Source organism: Dermacentor andersoni, chromosome 8 (genome assembly GCF_023375885.2).
Source record: "Dermacentor andersoni chromosome 8, qqDerAnde1_hic_scaffold, whole genome shotgun sequence".
Lineage (NCBI taxonomy): Eukaryota > Metazoa > Arthropoda > Arachnida > Ixodida > Ixodidae > Dermacentor > Dermacentor andersoni.
In genome coordinates this window covers 27,702,768-27,718,566 of record NC_092821.1, presented here as the reverse complement: position 1 = coordinate 27,718,566, position 15,799 = coordinate 27,702,768, and the positions used below count along the sequence as shown (strand labels likewise).

The window sequence follows — 15,799 nt, the reverse complement described above, 5'->3', positions numbered from 1 at the left end:
TCTTAAAAACTGAAAATCGCGAAAAAAATAGATTTTTTGGGAACTACTTGTTTCGGCATCTGTAATGCCTAATCTACACCGTATCAAAACTATTTGCCCAAAAACGCACCCTAAGTGTCAGAAAAAGATTATTTCGTCAGCGTGGACAGCGAGAAACAACCGCAAAATTGCGCAGAAGCACCAGAGTTCACAGAGATATTTCTCGTCTTTCCTGCTGCTGAGCGCCGGCATCTCAGTATTGTTCGAAAGCTCGAAGTTCTGCCTTTCAGTTCCCTGCATCCTCACTGACGATGGCTGCATAGAAAAAGTGCAAACGTAAAACAACCAGGGGCCGGTGTGATGAAGCTCGCAATGCACGCGGCCCTCCTATTGGCTCAGCGCGACGGCACGCTGAGAGGTGCCTTCCGATTGGCTGTTGCTACGGCAACCAGGCCTAGCAGTGGGTCGCTTCGAAACTGCTGATATGCCGTTTCTTTGTTCATCGTATTAGGAACGTAAGGAGCAAATCGGCCTTCTGTAAAAAAAAAGAAAGTTTGAAACAGAACACACGTCCACGAAAAGCGAAGCGCAAGCCATTTCTACTTCCTACGGCAAGAAAGGGGAAGCGGTTATCCCAAGGCTCAGACGAGCCGACAAGATCGTGCCTGAGATAAGTCACTGCGTCACGCAATGTCACACTGCATCGGCAATCAGCAGCGAAGCTAATCATTTCCCTCTGTCCCCGCGTGTAGGTTTACTTTGGAGACTGCAGACGATGCGCTGATGCCTATTCCCGTGCCTCTTGCACGTATGCGGGGTTCATGTTGGTGCATTCCAGATTCTGTTACGAGCCTATATTGGCACCTAATGTCTACATCAGCGGAAGAATTTTGCATTTTTAATTATAATTCTTATTTCCCAGTTCTGAAGCTTCAAATTTATATTTTACCAGTTTCTTCTAGTTTATTTTTTTCTCAAGTATAGCGTTTTTAAAAAAATGTCTCAAATTTTGGGATCAGCACTGTGTTCCTTCTACTCAATCAATTCTCGTCACTATTTATTTCCCTGAATGCAGGTCAGTCTAAGAGTGCACAAAAACTGTGACAAAGTGTCTTAGGACACTTAAATATGTTGCAATGCTGTAGATATCACAAACAAAGATTCACATTCCTAAAGCTGCAACTTTAGAATTTGGCAACCTTGGCTAAAGTACAGTTACAAATATTCAAATGGCAACTTGCAGTATTTGAACATCCAGGAACATACCTGCTTCATTTTAGCTATGTTGTTGCATTACATTTTTTTGCAAATCACATCCCGAGTTTTTAACACAAGAATTGAATTTTGTTATTGACCTCAGAAAAAATCTGGTTGCATAGTTATAAGCAGCCCACAAGATTGGACGTGTCCTGAAAGTTTCATGTGTCTAGAGCAAGTATCAAAAATAGTTGTACTGGATGCCATGACTCCCCATATTCAATGCTGTTTGTATTTTGTACTTTTCTGAAAACACAAATTTTGGTCTCCATGCCATATTCAGGCCTCAATATCTCAACACCAAGACCAGATAGAACTGACAATTTCTTTTTTTGCAGAACAGAGCCTAATGTATACTTAATGCAGTTTAGCAAGCAAATTTCCTTTGCTTTCACTTTGTAAATGGATTATTTTGCTACAACTTCTGCCACATGGTTGCCATGTTTTGTGGGCTTGTATTCAATGGGCTGTAAGATATCTATATTAAGGGTCAGGTAAAAAATGTGCTTTCTATCTTTCATTCCTTAGTTTTTATGCTATCTAAACATGCCTTACAAATAATTTTTTATTGTGCCATTTATTTTCCATTGTGGCCTTAAACAGTGGAAGTGAAATGTTAATTATCATAGAAACTAATTGACCTACAACAAAACTAATTACATATTACATAAATCAGCACAAAAATCTTACTAAGACTAGAAAGTTTCATTAATATTGATGAAGGAGAGGATATTATTTCAATAACACTGTCCCCCCTTAACGGGATCACCTTGCCAATCCAAAAGCGTAGCTTATGAATTGGCAAGTACGTCACATTGGGATATGCAGCCTGCATGTCCTGTTTTAGAGGTAATCTGCCATATGTGTAAAATGTGTGCGTGTGGAGAGGGCACAGCATCACGCTGTCTTCTAGAGCGTTAAGTACTGGAGGCTGCGTACTGTATTTACTTGAATGTAACACCACGACGATTCTAATGCGAGGGCCGACCTTTCAGTCTGCAAAAAAAAAGAAGTCAAATGTAACACGAGATGAATGGAAATACAAATGGCACATTTATTCGAGGAATCAATTCGAAAACGAGTTCACTTATCATAGTCGTCTGAGAAGGAGATGCAGCAATTCCTTGGGCGGTATTCTTGGGCGATCACTTTGGGGGATAGTTTCACTTCCACAAAATTTTGCATGATCATATCAGTGCCAAGAGCATTGTCAGTCATATACTTCGAGGGGTTCGGTGCCAAAACGAGCCGAGTCTCGTGAAAGTAAAACCATTTCCGAAAGTGATCATCCGAGAATCGAGTCATCCGTGCCGTCAAGCTCGTTTGAGATTAAGTACTTCCATAGGACCGCACAACCATTTCGTTCGGGGACAGTACCAGGCCACTACGAGGCCCTTTTGATCGACCCCACATTTATTTACAAAGGGCCTCCCATTGATGATGCCACCATGGATGATGCCACCATGGATGGTGTAACCATCCGAGAATCGTCGACTCATTGACGTCGAGCCACCGAGCCACGTCGGAGTTTCCCCGTTCCTCGGCCGTCAAACTTGCTCGTCTCTCGAAGCAGTCGCTATATGGAACACTCTGCTTCATCATAATGTTGTGAATAAACGTAGTCGAAGCACAAAATGGCCGCAGGGTAATGTGGCACCGTGACACCAGTTGCAAAACGCAGTGAAAACGGTGTTGATTCCAACAGGACACAACATGCACATAAGAAGGAAGAAGTTTTGACTTTGGTTTACTTGCCTGTGGATTGAATTGAGACGTAAAGGTGCAGGTTGCCACCGTAACGTTAAAAACCGCGGTGTGCAGAATATTTGTTTTAAGATCGTAAATATTGCCATTATTTTAATGTAATGCAAGGGTCAAGTTCAAGCAATGACAATTGAAAAAAAAAAATAGAACAACTTGCGTTACCATCAAGTAAATATGGTAATGATGAGTTTCAGAGAGGCAGACTATGCATTTGTTCCCCATGTCCGGCGTTTTTCATAACTTTGTATCGCGGATGTGAAGATATTGTCTACAAGGCATGAAACCCTGTGTTTTGTACCAACTCTCAAATTCAACAAAATGATTTTTTTTGTGTTCAAGTTTGCTTTTCCGATTGTCCGATAATTCGGAAAATTTTGCGGCTGCTTACTATAAGGAAAATCAATCGCCAACTGTACTTATTTGCATAAAAGGTCGAATTTTAATAAAATAAAGCAAAATGCCAATTTTACAGGCTTCGTTATATCGAGGTTCAACTTTATTATAATGGCACTGTATTTGCATGACGGCTAGCTGACTGTCATGCTTGTGCACGTTACAGAAAAAAACCAACTAATTACAATTACTCTTTTAAGAATGTGATTGATTACAGTTACTAATTACTGCTCCACGAATGGGATTGAACAATTTGTAAAAAGTGATTGATTACTTCAACATTGCTTTCCTCTCTACTTTTATTAACATTGCACAAATACAGTACTATATAGAATGAGCTGGTCTGGCTCTTTCCAATACGTACTCCACAGCTTTTCACATGTTGTTTACAGTTGCTTTTCAGATTTTGCTGTGGCAATTTTCCTTTGTTTTCTTGTGAAGGCATCTGCAGCCACACTTAAAGGCTCCCCTGATGTGTATGCTAGAAAGAAGTTTCTCTGTTATAACGTATGAATACCTTGCGTACGAGACTGTGGTTACTCAATGCCGCGGTGCTTGGGTCTGTCTGGGATCTCTATGAAGTTCAGCGCTTCATTATTGCTGGAGCTAGGGAAAGGTGCTCCCGATAGGGCCAGTGAAAAACTGAAAAATCATCCATAGGTCCCTGGTGTCAGCCATCTTAAGTGGCCGTGGCTATCGGGCCATAGGAGCACAGTCGCCGACAGATCTTTGGGACTCAAAAAATTCAGACTCCATTGATATTCCGGATTTCATAAATGCACTGTCAGGGCTCCCATAGAGCTAATGCATCTCTGGTCCAAATCACTCTTTCCGAGCCACGCTGCCATATCTTGCATTTTTTTTGCTGGCTTGGCCAGGCATGGCTTCCAGTGGCCTGCTCTATAGCGTCCAAGTATGGGAGGTGCATGCTATCAGTGGAGAGCATGCACCATCCTCCAGTCTCGGAGGCTATGCCCACTCTTCCTTGGCTGACAAGACGCCCCTTCTTTTTCTCAGTCAGCACTATCGTCATACTAGTTATGCGATCCTTTTTTTCTTTTCTCCTTTTTAGTTTCGGTCTCCATTCCACACATGGTTTGTTCACAGAGCAAGTGTGTCTCAAAGGTGTCGTATCTCAAAGGTGTACGTTTGTGTGCCTTCGCATTTGTGTGCTTGGCACCGCCCGTGCCTTCATGAGCGCCAAGTGGTGTTGTGAAACGTGGCTCATTTTTTTATCTCCGTGGTGGTCCCCGTTGGTGAAGATCACCAACACAGTGTCGCTCTTGTCGGCTGTGTAAGGAGACATCACTCTTGCACAAATTCAAGCAAATCTGATCTCATCCAGCCGTAGTAGGAGGCAGGACAATATTAGAGATTTTTTTAAGCCACTGTATGCGTAAGACATATAATTTCTTTGGCTGAACAAATTTTTCAGACTGTTTGATTTTTTAGTCTATTTTTCAGTCCCCGTGAGGTCCAGAAGATTGGTCAGAGACTGTATAGTATTTGTCATCCATAGGGGTGTACGAATATTTGAAAATTTGGAATATTACCGAAAGCTACATTTTTAATATCTGTGTTCCATTTGAAAACTATGTATATTCCAACTTTTTGAATATGTGGTAGGATACGAATATTTGAAACAACTTGAATATATTTCTGGCTGCTTCTATCTAATCTGAGAATATGCGTGTAATCCTGGGCGAAATTTTGTGAAACTTCGTGCTGCTGGTGAAATTTTGCCTCCTTGTAAAGCGCGCTTAGCCACTGGGCAATTAAGCTCTGTGGGAAAGCTAGCATTGCATTTGCAAGCTGCACGGATTTGTGGACGGCCAGGGTGCACTCTTTTGCTGCCCCCGTATCTTGTGTTCAGGCGGAAGACCCTTCCGAAAGGAATCGTGTTTCCAAGTTGCGTGATTGTGCGCGCAAATGAGAAAGGTTGGATGACCACGTTGGATGGTCACTGACCGGATTGATAACGTTTGGCAGAAGAGACCCGGCAGCAGTTTGGGTCTGCATGGGACGCTTGTGCTCGAGGCGTTTAGGTGCCACCTTGACCGGCGCATCAAGGACAAGCTGGCTGCATGCAACACCGACCTTGTCGTGATACCTGGCGGCATGACATCGCAGCTCCAGCCGCTCGATGTTTGCTTGAACAAGCCAGTGAGAGATAGAATTCAGCGCTCTACACCGAATGGCTTGTCAGTGGCTGCCACAAATTCACGCCCGCCAATAATATGAAGCGTGCCTCACTGCAGGACTTTGCTGGATAAGTGAAAGATGCATGGTGCACGATTCCGTCTGCCATGGTCAACAAGGCCTTTAAAAAGTGCGAGATTTCGAATGCCATGGATGGCACTGAGGATGAAATGCTTTGGCCTGTTGATAGCGATAAGGAGTTGTGTGATAGCAACGAGTGATACCTATTGCCTCACGTGACTCGTACCGGTGCAGTGAAAGTCTTGGTGGCAAGGTGCACCGCTTCCATTTGTGTTTTTATTCATCGCAACTTTAGTGTATTGTGAATAAATCTGTTTTTTCCAAATGAGAGAAAATAGTATTTCTCTATGAAAGCATGAGGTGGGCAGTATTGTTTTCTTTTTGGTCATTGAGAACGGGTGCGCGTTACATTCGAGGGCGTGTTAGAATCGAGTAAGTACGATAACTATGGTCCACGTTTTCCAGTTCTTTGCACACTGTAATTCCCACCAAATATATGTACTTAAAGCTGCATCGCCTGTTATAGCTTGTTTCAGGAAAATGTAATGGAATACATGTAATTGGTTACTGAACGAATGTAATAGAATTGCAGGGAGAGTTACCGAGTGAGCAAAGTAGTTGTTAAACTACAAAATGACCAATAAATGTGAGTGATTACTAGTAATTAAAGTCAAACCTGGCTATATCGAACTTGCAAAAAAAAACCCTATCAGTTCAATATAGGGCATAATTCGATATAAGCCTGCTAAATAATTGGATCTCATAAAAGGACATACCATTTATAAAATCACCTCATTGATGAAACTAGCTTAGTTTCGCATGAAATAGTCCTGCATTTTCTTCTGCTTGGGCAATTTCGCTGCCTGCGACGCACGCACTGCTCCACATCGTCTAAGGAGTCGGAGCAGCTGAGGCCACAACCTTCCGCATTCGCGCAGCAGCACCGGACTAGTGCGAGCGCACCAATCACTTCGGAGGATGTGGGCCAAGGACCGTTGTTGCTCTCCTCATTGTGCACACTTTCACTTGTGCTCGGTACGATGTCAGCAATCTAGTCTCCGTTTTCAGGCTCTCCTGTGGTCGCGACACCATCACCTGCACTCACAAACTCGTCCACCATTGATTCGTCAACAGCTTCCGGAAATTCTGGCTCCAAATCACGGCAACACCAGCAACAGCTTCGTCGCATTCATCCAAATTTACACTCGTCACTGAGCACGCGGAAGCCCGCACAGCTGAAGCAATTTCGGATTAACCACGCGTCGGGTGCCACGGGCACCGGGTTACGAGTTTGGCCACTTATTCTTCAAGATTGTGCTGAGAGTGCTCCTTGGAATCTTGCACGCAGCAGGGACATCCGACTTCTCACCGCGTTACTCGATTTACGATTTCGAGCTTCACTACGACAGGCAAATTCTGCCGCTTCATCACGGCAACACTGCAGGAAAAGTCCCTCTAGGCGCACACACAATGAACCAGAAAAGCAGCGAGACAACTCGCACTTTCGCCATCTTGCACGACGAGGGCACAAGAGCCTCTCATTGGCTGTCTGAGCAAGCGCTGCGGGCCGGCCAGGATCATTTCTTGCAGGGGGTGTCAACAGCTTGCCCGATGCAGCATGGTCACGTTAGGGAGAGCGGTTGGATAGAGCCGCGCCGCCGGGTTTTCCCGCCACTGTGAGGGAAAGCCAACTTCTGGGGGCGCTTTTCCGGCGCTTGACGTTCAATATATTGGGAGTCGCTGCTATTTTGTTCTATGTAAGCATAATTTTTGCTATATATATTCATTGTAACTATACCATGTCCAGAAATTATTCAATATATAGAATAATTAAATGTAAACGGGTTCGATATAGTCAGGTTTGACTGCACTAGCGATTTGTTGCATACAATCCTGCTGACTGTATGTGTGCCCTGTCTCCCCGTGCAGGTATGTGTCGCGGGTGCACGTGCGTGATTCGTCCAAGCACGCCATCCTGGGCACGCAGCAGTTCAAGCCCAAGGAGTTTGCCGACCAGATCAACCTGAACATGGACAACGCATGGGGCATCCTGCGATGCATCATCGACTGCTGCATGCGCCTGCCCGAGGGCAAGTACCTCATCCTGAAGGACCCAAACAAGGTAGGACAGCATGTGGACTAGCTTCTGTAGGGACACTGATGTGGTCAGGGTGGCCTTGGCACGCTGCCAACCCTCCTGATTTGTCTAGCCTGGAGACTTCCAAATCGCACTGACACAGCCATAAAAATGTCTGAAAAACTGCCCCCAACTCCACCGTGACAGAAAGCAAAAACAAAGAAAGAATACAGTGACATACTCAGACTGAGTAACATTGCCCAACCATATACATTGCCACTCATGTTACTAAAGCATCTTGTACATGTTAATCACACTTGCAGCACAATTCCAGTTGGAAGTGTTTTAAGATGTATGTGACACATCTCAAATGTCATTACAGTGCCGACCGATAGGTTGGACACCGATAATCCGGATATGCTCAGTAATTCGGACAGCTTTGCAACACCGCTAGTGGCCCCATAGACTTAATGCGTAAAGACCACCAATATTTTGAACAGCCGCCAGCTCTACATTCTATTATCCGGACACTGTCCGTGGCTTTAGCATACGCCGACTCTGCCACCATTATCTCCTCTGGCGACATCGATGAGACATCAAGCAATAGCGCCTCAGAGACATGAGACATCAAGTATGGCCTCAGAGATTACGTGCTAGATGGTAATCTCTGAGCCCTTGCCTTGGTCAGAGCACTACGCCTCAGAGACTTCACTGCAAGTGCCAATCTTGGAGGCTTTGCCTGAATTATACGTTGCATCAGCATCGTGATCATCACATAGTGTTCTGGCAACCCCACGCATGGCCTGCTCTTGCCGTTCTGTTTTTCGAGTTTGTCTTTCGAGCAGCGTTCCGCCATTCTGTGCTTGTTTATTTAGTTTGCATTCCCGACAGAAGTCTCTCGAATGAACTTACTGACAGGCCGCATCAATGGCACTAACATTGCCCTCACAGTCTGAATGAGCCCGGCTCCGTAACTGAAGAGCAACTGCCGCCTACCACAACGAGCTGAAATGCGGACTTCATTGATGACCTGCTAGGCTACGGTGTGCCAATTCCTGCCGCTGTTACATTTGAAGACTTTGCAGACATCTACAGCGCAGTTGTGTCATGTGCCGAACTGAACAATGATGAAATGATTGAGCAAGTTCTCCCACCGTCAAACAACGAGTATGACTCGGATTGTGATGCCGAAGATGAAGGTGTGCCAGGTGCTCCGGAGCCTTCACATGGGGATCTGACTCGAGCCTTTGCAGTCCTTGCATCGGTGTACAGCGACAGCGCAAAACTGGCAGAAATACAGGCGGGCTTGTTTGCAGATGAGCGGAAGTGCGTGCAGAACACCGCTTACTGCACACATTGCAATTTACTAATTGTAGCTGGGGACCTCAAAAGTCATGTCCACTTGGAACGAATTCTGAGAATGACCCGTCTCGATGTGTGTTCCCCAACGTTTGCGTCAAAATGCACTGGCATTCCATTAATTTTTGGTCTTCAGTACGTTTAAAGCTGTTTTGTTGAAGTAAGCAGAAGAACAGTGCTAGTTTTAAAATTTGTGTTAAGCGGATGTGCCTTGTGAAATCATTGGCTTCAATGCACATGTTCAAAGTATGCATTAAAACAATTAGTAGTTCGAAAGTTAATTAGTGAAATATTGCAAATTAGTTAATTGTGCATTTTGATTTCCAGTATTAGTAATGTCCACCTTTTCGATTAATTCAGCTCAATGATTGAATTTGTGTATAGGGCACATGCAATTCAATTAAACTCTGTTAACGACAAGGAAAAAGCGGTGTACACATGTGCTGGTGGCACCATCTCTTGATGCCAACATAAACAGCACAGGTACACCTGACCTTTGCATCTAAGGTCACATCCTATTCCGTCCGGGTTTTAAGAGAAATAGAGAAAAGGAGAGAATAAATACCTAAAACTTCATTTACAGTATTCTGTCTCGCTGCACAGCACATTTACGGTGGCAATTTTGCACACTCGGCATTTCACAGGCATCGGTGAAATGTTGTGTGGTGTGTTCTGCATTGCTGCTCACTATTTCATGTGCTGTTAATGGCAGCCTCGAGCCGATAGGAGAGAGCTGTGACATTGCATGCAAGTGCTTGCAGTTGCAAACGAGAGCTTCTTTCTCTCGTTTGCGAGCATGCATCTCCTCTGAGCTCATACGCAGTTCGCACGCCTTATCCTAGAGGCAATCTGCGGTGGGAGCAAAGCTGAGATGGCTGTGGCTTCATGTGCACTGTCCTCCCGTGTGTTCAGTGCTGAAGGTCGCGCAGTCTTGCGTTTCGGAGGCTCTTGGAAGCCAGAGATAGACAAAGCCTTCGCTGCCCTCTGCCTGTGCTCTTCATGATAGTGTCGTCTCACTGTGGGCAACACTATGAGCCATGGCAGGGGTGTTCAATAAAAGTGAAGATATCAGAAGTGAAGTGAAGATAATGTGAAGATATCGACACAACATAAAACCGCATTTTTGTTTGCAGACTCGGAAATTCAACAAAATGATTTCTTTCTTATTGAAATTCGTTTTTTTCTTGCGATTTTGCAATAAATAAAAAAATTATACAGTGCCTTTCATGTAAGAAAAATTCATAGGCGATTGTACTTACTAGCTAAACAGCCAAATTTCAAAATAACAAGATTTTATTATAACAAAGTGAAGTGCCAATTTTACTAACTTCGTTGTATTGACGTTTAACTGTACTACAGCGAGATCCAAGGTGCCGTGGCAACATCAGGGATTTGGTGGCTTATGCACAAAATTCAAGAAAAGTGCAAAGTTCGGCCCCGGTTTCTTCCTTTAAGAATCTGCCTGTTTCTGCTAAAAGGACGCATATCAAATTTAGAAGAGTACTCGACCAATCTACGACTTCATTATTTTTTAGTAGCGTGTCCTTTGATTGATTACCACTGGACATTGTAAGAGTGGCTTGACTTCAGGATCTTTTATTAGTGCAATTAGTATCCTTACCTTACTTCCCTCACTTTGGCGTGCTGCTGCTGTCTGCTATCTGGCCCCTAAAATGTCGGTATTGCTGGCGGAAGAATAGTGCATGCGCAAAGTCACCCAATACAGACTACCACAGCTGCACGCTGCGATGCTGTAAGATCGTCACAACTGTTGTACAACTGGCTTCAGAGCAGCCGCCTCTGCAGTTGGCACGTGCCACCTAATAAGGCCTTATCAGCTGCCGAGCTGTGAGAACAGACCCAAAGCAATGGAATTCCCAGAATGACCTACAGATTCTAAACGAAGGGGTTCTCAGCAATGCGGTGTGTAGCTGCATCGCTTGCATGCTAATCCCATCACCGTCTTGCAGGTCTTGCGAGGTGGGTTCTGCTGGAACCCATCTCGCAAGAACTGCAGAAGCATGGGCATTATTTGGCAATATTGGATGCAGAGTTCGATTGAAAGAAAGGTCAATTGTATGAACATGAACTGTACTGGCATTCTGTGACAGAAGGCATTGATCCACTTGTGTGTTTTGCAGCCCGTGATCCGTCTGTATGACATCCCGGACAACACCTTCGAGACTGAGAACGAGGGCGAGGATGATGACGACGACGAAGATGAGGAGGAAGGGACGGCTGCTGGTGGTGGTGGCGAGGGTGACAAGAAGGCCTGAGCCATTTCCCTGCCACTCTGGTGAGTGGTGCAGACATTTCTTGACCCGATTGGCCTTCTTTGGGAACTAACCTCTCACGTACCCAGTGACCCCAGCTGCCTGCTAGCTTGGAACACTAGGTATGTGGCCGAATAGACAACTTGTGGCTGGCTGCTGCGTTTCCAGTGTGTACACAACTTGGGTCACTGCACGTGTGCCACTGGGTGTGTATGCATATATTGTAGAACAATGAAAGATAGTACGTCAGTACCTTTAGTAAACACTCTGCATTTGTACATGTCACAATTCTGTCTCATTACTGGATGTATTCGAATGCAGTCGCCGACTGATAAATCGCACGCCGATAATCCAGACATGCTCGGTAATTCGGACAGCTTCGCAGCACCGCCAATGGCCCCATAGACGTAATGCGTAAGGACGATCAATATTTCGTACAGCCGTCAGCTCTGCGTTCGATTACCGGACTCCGTCCGTGGCTGTAGCATACGCTGACTCTGCCACCATTATCTCCTCTGGTAATCTCGACGAGACATCAAGTATGGCCTCGGAGATTACACACTAGACTGTAATCTCTGAGGCCTAGCCTTGCTCGTTGCTGTACGCCTCTGATATTTAACTGCAAATGCCGATCTTGGAGGTTTTGCCAGAGTTGTGAGGTTGCATCAACATCGCGAGATCATCGCATCCTCTTCTGGCACCCCCAGGCATGGCCCGCTATCGCCATTCTGTTGAGTTTTCATTGTGGACAGTGCTGTGGCATGCTGTGCTTGTTTGTTTAGTTTAGTTTGGCACCACTCTGCTGGCTCCAAGAAGTCTTTCTCATGAAGTTATAGATTGGCCGTGTCAAATGGCACCAACGGTGCCCTTGCAGGCGAAATTAGCCCAACTCCACAACTGAAGAGGCTGAACTGCCGCACAACGAGCTCCGATGCGGACATCATTGATGACCTGCTAGGCTGCAGTGTGCTGACTCCTGCTGCCGTTGGATTTGAAGACTTTGCAAATGTCGACAGCGCAGTTTCATTGTGTGCCGAAATGAATGATGACGAAATAATAGAGCAAGTTCTCCCACCATCAAACAGCGACTCTGATGATGATGTGCCGTGTGCTCCGGAGCCTTCCACATGTGCTCAAGCCCTTGCAGTCCTTTCATCGACGTAGAACGAAGCTCAGAACTTGCAGAAATACAGGTGGATTTGGTCGTAAGTGGAAGTGCACGCAGCAACACATGGACCTCTTATTCCTTGTACAAGGGCCTTAAAATGTGAATAAAGTGATCTTTCTTGGATACGTCCGTGCTTTTTTTTTTCCAGACATTCGATAGTTCAGACTTATTTGCGTTCCCTGTGGAGTCCGAATTATCGGTCGTCGACTGTATCAGAAGAGGTTTTTTTGCTCGGAATCCCTAGCCTAGAAGTCGACTCCCACCTTCAAAGGCGAAAAATTGTCATCCAGCTTAACGTAGCACAAAGCTACAAAGGCAATCCATCAGGATTTTTTTAGAGATAATGCCTCACAGTCGAGGGAAAATTCATCCTGGTCTGCGATTCGAACCAGGGACCAACTCCATTCCGAGGCAGTTTCTCTAACATCTGAGCTAACCAGTAGGCTAGCAGATCACAGAGCGAGGGCGAATTTATCGATAACTTAAAGCACAGGGACGCTGAATATGGCAGATTAGTTCTGCAGGATTCTGTGGAACGGATTCACCAGATACCTGCCATATATGAAAGGCATTCAGTTACTGTGTTGGGGGCGACCCTTCGGATTCTGTGATCTGTGAATCTTTGGTTGCGCAACATATTTCTTTGCCTTATTTGACGCATTATACACCGTGACTTTTTCTTAGATGCGTAGAATTATTGGAGACTTTTACCTATATTTGAATGTTTTGTTGAGAGGTTTTGTGTATACGTGCAGTGAACTTCGTTTCCGGGGACACTTTTTTGCCCTTTATCAAGTGTATCTTTGCATTTGTAATATTCATTGTATCTCCGCATTTCTAATAAACGAGGTACAGTCAAATGAATGTGAGCCAACCTGCCCTGCGCGATAATGGTTCTGTTCATTATCTGCGAGGCATGCGCGTAGCACACAAGCATCTCCCATTTACAAAAATAACTCACAGGTGCGAGGATAAATGTTCTTTAATGCTCTCATACACTGGGTCAAACATCGTTGTGTGACCTAATGGACATTCCAAAAGTTGAACAGCATGGTGTTGTGAGGTTTTTGACAGCTGAAGGTGTTTCCCAAAAAGACATTAGTCACCGTATGGCTGCCATGTACGTTGAGCATTGCATTTCGTTGGTGACTGTGAAGCATTGGAGCAAATGGTTCAAAGAACGACGTGAAAGCTGCAAATGTGATCCAAGCCACTGTGCAATCACCCCGAACACAATTGCAAAGGTTGATGAGCTGACCAGACAAGAGCGGAGGATAAGCATCGATAAACTAGCAGAGCGTGCGAGCATCAGCCACGGTTCGGTTCACACCATAATTCATGAACATTTCGGTTCTCGGCTCTTGTGTGCGCAATGGATGCCTAATATTTTGAACCACCGCCAGAAGACGGAGAGGTTCGGCGCTGCCTTGACTCGTCTGATCTGGTATCACAATGAGCGTGACGACTTCTTGTCTGCAATTGTGACTGGGGACGAATCATGGTACCACTACTACGAGCCTGAAACACGACAGCAAAGCTTACAGCAAAAACATTTGAGTTCACCACTCCAAAGAATGCGAAGGTTGTTTCCACCGGTAAGGTATTGCTGACTTTTTTTTCTATCGTCAGGAGCCATTACTGATAGAATTTGCTAAACCTGGAGAGACTATCATTCGTTTCCAATATTGTTAAACGCCGGATTGGCTGCGTATCGCAATCAAGAACAAACAACGTGGAAATTTAACAAATGGGGCCATGTTTCTCCGCAACAATGCCAAGTTCAAGTGGGAAATGCTGCAACATCTGCCATACAGCCCAGACCTGTCGCCTTGCGACTTCCACATTTTGGGGCAATTGAAAAAACAGCTCAAGGGAACCAGGTTCATGTTGGACGATGACGTGAAAGAGAGAGTTACAGACTTTTTGAAGCAGCAACTCAAGCAGTTCTATGATACGGGAATCACTAGACTCGTTACTCAGCGGGACAAATGTCTAAATGGTCCCAGACACTACCTTTAAATAAAGTACGCCGTTTGTCATATATTTGCGTTGACTCACTTTCATTTGACTCACTCTTGCATACTTTGCAGAACTCCTACTTTTTATGTGTGCTTTCTGTTGCGACTGTAACTTCAGTGCAATTACTCACAATACGCGACTGGTAACTGATGCTCCTGCACAATACATTAGAACAAAGAGCAGCGTCATTGAGATTTTCACCTAGCCATTGCATTCACACAAAAATGTAAACAAGGCTCTTGAATGACAAAGTTTCATTAAAATATTTGTCCTCAACGTGTTCATTTCAGGGTCCTTACATATTTCACATAAGCGGCATGCACTGCTTTGCTGGTTTCGAACTGATATAGTTATAAAATTGGTGTGATATTTTCTTTACTTATTAAATAGACAAAAAACATAAAAGCTTGATATCAGTTATCTCGGGTACAATTTTTGGGACATACAAGTATCTTTGATGAAAAACATACATACATATACATACATACATACATACATACATATACATACATACATACATACATACATACATACATATTATTTGATGAAAAAATACATATTTTACTTGTCTTCATAGTGCGTAGCGTTCAAATTCGTTTGCAGCATCTTTGGCAATGGCAGTGCGGTTATTATTCATGTATTTGATCCCTCGACAAATTCCATAACGAGGAGGCCAAGATGCAACATTACCCCCCCCCCGAGCGAAATTTCTGGCTACACCACTGGTACGAGCTACACAACAGACACTGTTGCATCTATTATCTATGCCTGTGAGAACAACAAATATAGCGTCCTTGAATTGGGCAGCAGTACTTATTTACTTGTGGACATGAGTTTAGCCAATGAAATGCTTTAACAGATTAAATTTATAGCAGATGAAAGGGATGATGACGCCAATGACAGCTTGCGAGGAATGAACTCTTTATTGAAGTGTATAATTAACTGAATTCAGGTTAAATCTGCTTTTACCTTCATCTCTGTATAACAATAACAAAATAGAATAGCAAGCTGAAGAAAGAAGTTGCATCCTAGTATAATATATAATGAATGCAATTTTTCAGAAAGTATTAACCCATGTAGCTTTTTGTTCTGTTAACTGCATGCAGAGCTTGCTCTTTACACCAGAGCAGTAAGTCACTGCTCCAAAGCACTGTTTCCCTGCTCCAAAGAGCACATTTTTCTGCTCCGAACTGCAATCTTTTCTCTTCCGAAAGACCAAGTGCTGCTTTCATCACTGTGAACCATATCCTGTAACAGAAGTTGGTTGTACCTCAGCATTTAGGGTACCTG

General features: G+C 44.3%; 1 protein-coding gene across 1 annotated transcript in view; it reads left to right on the top strand.

Moving 5' to 3' along the window:
* The window catches only part of eIF3d1 (eukaryotic translation initiation factor 3 subunit d1), a 63,768-nt gene that overhangs the window by 41,252 nt on the left and 6,717 nt on the right, over nt 1–15,799 (top strand). Inside the window, exons 11-12 of the mRNA XM_050174191.3 lie at nt 7,543–7,735; nt 11,191–11,345. Coding sequence (XP_050030148.1) covers nt 7,543–7,735; nt 11,191–11,325 — 328 coding nt within the window. The 3' untranslated portion in view covers nt 11,326–11,345. The remainder of the gene's footprint in view (nt 1–7,542; nt 7,736–11,190; nt 11,346–15,799) is intronic.